The following is a 7,910-nucleotide window of genomic DNA, read 5'->3' as shown; positions in this document are numbered from 1 at the left end:
CTTGGGGGTCAGAGTCACCATTTATGTTCCCCTTCCCCCAATGATGTTTTTGACTAAATTGGGTTCAAATCCATTCATAACTTAATGACTTGTAGTGATTTAAAGGAATTACCTCTATTTCCCCTATTGGCTCCCATCCCTTTGGTCCCTCGGGGGTTAGAGTCACCATTTAAGCAAAATCTGTTTCCCTTCCCCCAAGAATGTTTCTGACCAAATTGGGTTCAAATCCATTCATAACTTTATGACTAGTAGCGATTTAAAGGAATTGCCTCAATTTCCCCTATTGGGCGCCGCCCCTCAGGCCCCTTGGGGGTCAGTCACCATTTATGCAAAATCTGATCCCCTTCCCCAAAGGATGTTTCTGACCAAATTGGGTTCAAATCCATTCATAACTTAATGACTAGTAGCGATTTAAAGGAATTACCTCAATTTCCCCTATTGGGCCCTGCCCCTCAGGCCCCATGGGGGTCAGAGTCACCATTTATGCAAAATCTGATCCTCTTCTGCCAAGGATGTTTCAGACCAAATTTGGTCAAAATCCAATAAGAACTTTTTGACTAGTAGCGATTTGAAGCAAATGTTGACGGACGACGGACGATGGACGGACGGACGACGGACGCCGCACCATGGCATAAGCTCACCGGACCTTTGGTCCAGGTGAGCTAAAAACAGTTGAACTGTATGTATAAGAAAGGATTTTATTGAATCTCCCACTCTACGGGTTGGTTCAGGCTCCAATTGGTTTCATTGTTACAGAACTTGCAAACCCTAATGCTAAAGTCTTCATCTGTATTGAGTTATGATCAACAAAGAAAAAGTTGCAGGCACAAAGGGAAGTTTATTACCAATCGGTTTTCATTTTTTTTGTTGGAATCATATACTGTGCCTGGAGAAGACCGACACTTCTCTCGTGTGAAAACCCTTTAATGTGGCACTTTGAATACTTACGAAATAATTTAATTGTGTGGCATTTGTGAAAATTTGATTGAATATTATTATCATAGCTCTTTGCTAAGGATGGCAGCATCATAAGTGGAAAATGAATATACATCCAAATTTGAACAATAGCAGAAATAGATAATTGCCAGACATCATCTACCTCTGTCCAAAGTGCAATGGGGTCAATCTTTTTCACAAGAACATCATTTTCACAGTCATATCCAAAAATCACAATCTCATTATTGCAACAGCCAAAAGATGGAATGAGAAATTCTGAGAGCCGTTTGTTCTCATTGACCTGTGCAAAACTATTGGTAATTGTTTGTGCTATTAACTGGCAATGTGGTTGCTCATATCTTTTTACTTCAACATTTAATGAATACAATGAGCATCGAGACAATGATTCATCTGCAGCTACACTTTCTGAATCTCCCAAAGTGTCTTCCCTTTTCTCATCTGTAAGGACATCAGGAACTTCTTTCCAAATCATAAGAGGAATTTTTTTATCAATCAAAATATCAGCAAAACCATGCCATATTTGAACAGCACCTGCAATGAACAAGAATCAGACATGTACATTTAAGCAAACTCAAAATTTCAAATTTTGCAAATTAATAATTCTGAAAATTCACATAAACATGTCATTTTTACCAAAAACAAGAGGCCCATGGGTCCTGTATCGCTCACCTGGTTGGATTAGACCAAATTTCAAAATAATGTTCATATTCAATTTGTTTTATTTGTAAATCTCTAACAATGCTATATATGGTTATAGTGTGGGAATCCGAACTGCTTTAAAGATTAATGAAGTCCAGACTCTCTAAGGTCTGAAAGACCTCAAGAATTGTTTTTAGAACATGCATTCATAACTTTATGACTAGTAGCGATTTAAAGGAATTACCTCTATTTCCCCTATTAGGCCTGTCCCTTTGGCCCCATTGGGGTCAGAGTCACCATTTATGCAAAATCTGTTCCCCTTCCCCCAAGGATATTTCTGACCAAATTGGGTTCAAATCCATTCATAACTTTATGACTAGTAGCGATTTAAAGGAATTATCTCTATTTCCTCTATTGGGCCCCGCCCCTTTGGCCCCTCTGGGGTCAGAGCCACTATTTATGCAAAATCTGTTCCCCTTCCATCAAGGATGTTTCTGACCAAATTGGGTTCAAATCCATCAATAACTTAATGACTAATAGCGATTCAAATGTATTACCTCTATTTCCCCTACTGGGCCCCGCCCCTTTGGCCCATCGGGGGTCAGAGTCACCATTTATGCAAAATCTGTTCTCCTTCCCCCAAGGATGTTTCTGACCAAATTGGGTTCAAATCCATTCATAACTTTATGACTAGTAGCGATTTAAAGGAATTGCCTCAATTTCCCCTATTGGGCCCTGCCCCTTTGGCCCCTTGGGGGTCAGAGTCACCATTGATGCAAAATCTGTTCCCCTTCTGCCAAGAATGTTTCTGGCCAAATTTGGTCAAAATCCAATAAGAACTTTTTGACTAGTAGCGATTTGAAGCAAATGTTGACGGACGACGGACGGACGACGGACGACGGACGGACGACAGACGACCGACGACGGCCGGATGACGGAAGCTGCGCCATGACATAAGCTCACCTGGACCTTTGGTTCAAAAGGACCTTTGGTCCAGGTGAGCTAAAAATCACTTTTTATGTAAAGTGAAAAGAAAACACATCCGATTTATTATAGAATGCATTCCAATTGGGCTATGAACGAATTTGTAAATCAATTTGAGAAGCAAAATTCATTTTATATCAATTTCTCAAATTGTAAGGTTTTCAACTAAACAAGAATCTGAATGGGCCTATATATATTGCTCAACTGGTTCAACAGTAACTTTGAAGGTGTGATCAAAGTCATTCTTTCGAACAAGCTTCGTAGCCCTTCATTCAAGCATGCTACAGGCCACGTCATATCAAGACTGCGCTTTTGGTCATTGAGTAGAAGTTGTTTAAAGCACTTTTGGTTATTGAGTAGAAGTTGCTTATAGATTTTAGTCTATTTGACCTCTGTGACCTTGAATGCAGGTCAAGGTGATTCATTTAAACAAACTTTGCAGCTATCTAGCCCTTCACTCCAGCATGCTAATGGCCAAATATTAGGTCTCTGGGTTTCTTGTTTAATTGGTCATTGAAAAGAAGTAGTTTAGATGGAAAAGTTAATGCCAGGTGGACAACCAGACACTTGGACGGATGCCACACCACGGCATAAGCTCAATTGCCCTTCATTGAGCTTAAAAGCAACTTAATTTTTGGTAAACTCTGAATATCTTATGACTTATACCATGTATTGATTATAATTTTTGCAAACGGATGAGATTTGTGTAATAAATTGATCAGAACAATAGTATAACCTCTTCCGATAAATTATCAATTATAATAGGATTTTGTTACCTGTTGAGAAATTTTGTGAAAACTGTTCTTAGGTTACACAACAAGGAGGCCCATGGGCCGTAACTGTCACCTGAGATTTGAAATATTTCAATTTCAAATTTAATTGACCTTTTTTTGCCCCACCCATCAGTCTCTGGGGGTCAGTCAGGGCCAACATGTGCATACCATTAAGCTGCCATCCAATGCTGATAATGTTAACAAAGTTAAAATGAATTCCAATAGAAATCAAACAAATGATAGTCAAAAATGTGATTTCCCTATTGTAAAGTTTACCCCCTCCCCAGGGACAAACATGTGACCCCAGGGTCATGAATTTCACAACTTTAGTAAAGCAACTTAAGGCCCTTCCATCTATGAAGAGTATTTGATTCTACCATATTTGGGTCTTGCGGAGAAGATTTTTCAAATTTCAGTCAATTTGACCCTTTTCAGCACTAGTACTGCCCATTAGCCCCTGGGGGTCAGTCAGGGCCAACATGTGCATACCATCAAACTGTCATCCAATGCTGATAATGTTTACCAAATTAGAATGAATTCCACTACAAATCAAACAAATAAAAGTCAAAAATGTGATTTCCCTAAATAAATCATAGTAAAGTTTATCTCCTCCCCAGGGGCAAATGTGAGACCCCAGGGTCATGATATTTCACAAATTTGGTAAAGTACCTTAAAACTCTTCAATCTATGAAGAGTGTTTGATTCCACCATATCTGATTCTCGAGTAGAGAAGAAGATTTTTGAAGTCTTAGTCAATTTGAAGTTGTTTAAATGGAAAAGTTAACACTGAGTGGACAGACAACAGTTGCCACACCACAGCAGGCAAGCTAAAAAAAGATTAACAAGAACAAGATCACTGGTTCTGCCTCATGTTTTTTTCATGTACAATTTATAAATGAATCTAGTGTCAAAATGATATGGGAGACATTTTTCATTGACTGACATTGCCCAGCATAAACTGATGTATGCTTCAAGGCTTGTTCCAAGCAATGTTTGCTATATTAGTCTGACTGGGAGTGTTTCTAAGCACTCTATTGACTCAGATTAAGCTATTGTAGACTAAATTATTAAAGATTTGTTAAAGTAAACAACATGTCAATATTCAAATTCATTTCTATATATCTGAAATTTTTGAGTGACAGTGACGCACAGATCATATTTCGCAAAGTATGCAGGAATAAAAAAAAAATACAAGTAGATTGTTGTGCTGTTTAAGTATGCACACAATGACCTCAGAGAAGTATCTGGATTACTCCCTGTCCTTCGACAGAGAAAGTACATCAATCCCTGATCTAAAAAGTTATCTGTACATAGCGCATCAAAAAATACTGGGTAGAACACTGTTTTTATAAATGATGTTGCTGGACCTGCAACCATCAACTTTTAAACAACTCATTGAAGCATTTAATTTGATTAAATAAAGAAAATAAAAATTATGTCCTGTGTCCAGTTAAGATTTAGTTCTATTTTCACTATATTGAGCACTGTACAATACGACATGTACCCCTTTTTCTCCCAGTTTACTTACCAACACCAGTAGGTCCTTTCTGAGCTATTCCTTTGCAGCCACCTGGACAACTCCTCGGCCACGACCTTGAGTGGTTGTCTAGGACACAGGATCCACCAGTCAGTGGCATAAATAAATGACAAGCTAAAGCATAGGCCATATCAGTCTCTGAAGATGATGTAGGCAAACTTCCGTCTGTGGATTTGCAAACATTTGATAAGCAAACATCATGTGCTTCTTTATCTGCAAGAAATAATGTGAAATAGATTGGCCTAATGAAGTTATTGAATAGATTTGTTATCATATTTAATATTAAATTCTTCCATTCCACCATTCAGAGCTTTTTTCACTGATTTTGTTGGGGCCTTTTGGACTCATTTTGACAGAAAATTGGTAGATTGGAAGAACACTTTTCTGGAATATAATGAAAACTTTCGGAATTTTGCAAAATACAAATGATGTACAATATATGATTTCAATTTGGAATGTAGGCTAATTGGAAAATATCACAAGTCATAAAACAGCATTCCATGGGTGAAGATAATCAAACAAATTGGACAAGGGGGAGGTAATTTATATCTTATATCATTACTTATTAACCTGACACTCGATCATTGCCCACAGAAAAGGCCACAAATGACACAAACAGTTAACAATATCAACACTACTCCTTGCCTGTAAATGATTGTTTCTTGCATGCCCACTGCTGACACAGCTGGTTAAGGGTCAAAATACATATATTATACCAGATGTTTAGGTCACGTACAGTGACTTTGTTTTACTCCCAAAGGTCAAATGGCAAAACAATAGTGCCATTGTTTTACTCCCTAAGGTCAAATGGCAAACCAATAGTGCCATATATTTATATAAGTTAAATACAAAAGCATTGGTCCCATTGTCAAATCTGTGTGAGGTTGTATTAACACAAGGCTGCATTCCTAGTTTCAAATGGGGACAATTCAGGATCAAGGGGAACCTACATATGCAGAAAATCTTTTTTAATTACAGTCTATGCCTTAATTATCCCATTTAAATGCTCCAGTCACTATAAGGTAATATCTTTAATATCTTATCATAAAAGAAATCCCCAAGGTACTGATGCAGTCCATGGATTGGTTACCAAGCTTTCAAACATGGCGCTTTCAGTCAATACGAAAATATAATCTATTACATTTTTTATAGGAAACAAATATGCTAGTAATGGAAAGGCAAGTAATTCCATTTGATGTTGATATGTGAATTCCATTTTCTAGAACAACATGACTTTTTTGTATCTTTTCAGTGAAAATTGCTGAAGTTTTGTCTTCTTCAAACTGAAAGAGGAAAAAACAATTATCTCTCCAATTTTTTACAAAGGAAATAATATTTTGTCTTTATTTGGCAGCAAAGGACTAATTCCTTTAAACCTTTGTTGATTCACATTGATGCAAAAAAGCAAAATGTTATTGAAATCCGAAATTTTGAAAATGTGACTGCCAGAATTGGGAAAATCACCATTTGGAAGTTTGAGCCTCTCTTCACAATGCCAATCATACATTTCTCGCCATGTTCTCTGACATTGCTTGGGTGAACTGGGGCATTATCCCAATAACAGCAGGGAACCCTCGCATTAAGACTGGCCACCAGCCCTTGAGTTTTACTTTTTTGTTAAGAATTGCTCTGCTATACATTCTTATACAAGATTATCTTCCTATCCTCAGAGGCCAAAATCATAAAGTTCATTTTTACTTGTAATCTTCTAACAGGTTTGGGAAACCGCCTACTTGCATACATAATACCCAAATTTTCGTATACAACAGTTGGAGAAATGCATTTTTTATAATAACCAATATTGCTTAAACTGTAAATTTGGAATAAATTGCAAGCACGCTCATTTACAACAAGGTACAGTAAATAATTTTTTTTTATTAAGAGATGTCCACTGAAAGCATTTACTTAAGAAACTTAATTCATGTTACCCTACTGGAAGTATTGCATCTATTTTTGGTACTTACCAACATGCAAATGATTCTTATTTCTGCTTTTGTAATTTTGAAATTTAAAAAAAGGTTAAGTTTAAAGTGTCTGGTTATTTTTAACATTAAAGCTATACATCAATTGTTGTATAATAGACAAAGTTGGTACTCCCCAATCTTAGAGCCATGTAGCTACATTGTGTAGTCTACCTATGCGTTAAATTAAAATAGAGCAAAAATCATTTTAACTTAACTCTTATTATTTTTTTAAGGCAAGTCGCATTTGTCAGAGACCTAGTATATAGGTCTCTGCATTTATTTAGTCACGAAACATCATAAAAATGCAAAAGATAAAATTTATTTGCAGCTCGGAAAGTAACATCGGCTTGTGCTGTGGCGTAGCAAGATCGTCAGAAAATTTGGACTAGTGGGAAAGTAGATATTTAAGTTATACATGTTGTATTCTTTAATGATTCCATATGTACCGAAAATAACTGTATGACATAACCGTTACCTGCAATGTAATCAACTAACAAATTATATGCTGCAAATAGGTCTGGGTCGACTTTAGATCTACTGTCGTCGGAATTTTCAACGTTCAACAACAGTTCCAAATTCTTGAAATTGAATACATCTCCGAACTGAAATATGAAGCTGGTCCATGGTGTTGGCGGGTCAGAAGGTACGGGCTCTGCTATTCCAAAAAGGGGCATCCTGAAAGTTGCAGACTCAAAGCTGCCTTCCGAGTTACAGTGAAATATCTCCAAATGCATCAGCTCGCATTCTTTTGCTTCTTTGTCAATGATGTTTTTAAATTCAATACGAACATCACGCAAAGCGCGTTGACGTAACATTTTGGTAACTAGTAGCCCACTAAGCTTAGGCCTATCCTTGTAAATAAAGTTTCTGTCATGCGCATGGCTTACTTTCGGTATTGACTGTATATAAGATATTATCAATTATATAATATATATAAGATATCTCATATTCTGTATAAAGATATCTTGTAAAGATAAGTTTATAACATATAAATAAATATATTTTTTTTCAAGGCTAATCATTATATTTACATAAAAAGTAAATGTAATCAAAGTG

General features: G+C 36.7%; 1 protein-coding gene across 2 annotated transcripts; it reads right to left on the bottom strand.

Moving 5' to 3' along the window:
- Positions 1-818: 818 nt before the first annotated feature.
- LOC117331579 lies at positions 819-7,716 on the bottom strand. Of its 2 annotated transcripts, XR_004533580.1 has the most exons (4): positions 7,330-7,716; positions 4,882-5,103; positions 4,023-4,180; positions 819-1,488 (listed from the first exon to the last, which is right to left on the bottom strand). XR_004533580.1 is itself a non-coding variant. In XM_033890384.1 (3 exons), exons 1-3 carry the CDS (start codon positions 7,667-7,669, stop codon positions 842-844), a joined length of 1,209 nt encoding a protein of 402 aa, XP_033746275.1. In that variant the 5' UTR covers positions 7,670-7,716; the 3' UTR covers positions 819-841. The 2 variants fall into 2 exon arrangements, 1 of the variants encoding a protein (XP_033746275.1); XM_033890384.1 differs by lacking the exon at positions 4,023-4,180.
- Positions 7,717-7,910: the final 194 nt, after the last annotated feature.

The sequence above is a fragment of the Pecten maximus genome, chromosome 7, assembly GCF_902652985.1.
Source record: "Pecten maximus chromosome 7, xPecMax1.1, whole genome shotgun sequence".
Lineage (NCBI taxonomy): Eukaryota > Metazoa > Mollusca > Bivalvia > Pectinida > Pectinidae > Pecten > Pecten maximus.
Note: the sequence above shows the minus strand (reverse complement) of the source record. Positions and strands in the feature narration are given on the sequence as shown.

Bases quoted from the DNA above. Each gene is read 5' to 3' on its own strand.
- LOC117331579 (XM_033890384.1), bottom strand. From the start codon at position 7,669: ATGTTACGTCAACGCGCTTTGCGTGATGTTCGTATTGAATTTAAAAAC. The intron at 5,104-7,329 runs GTAACGGTTATG...TATTTCTTGCAG, and splicing joins GTTAGTTGATTACATTGCAG to ATAAAGAAGCACATGATGTT. The intron at 1,489-4,881 runs GTAAGTAAACTG...TGTTCATTGCAG, and splicing joins GAAAGGACCTACTGGTGTTG to GTGCTGTTCAAATATGGCAT.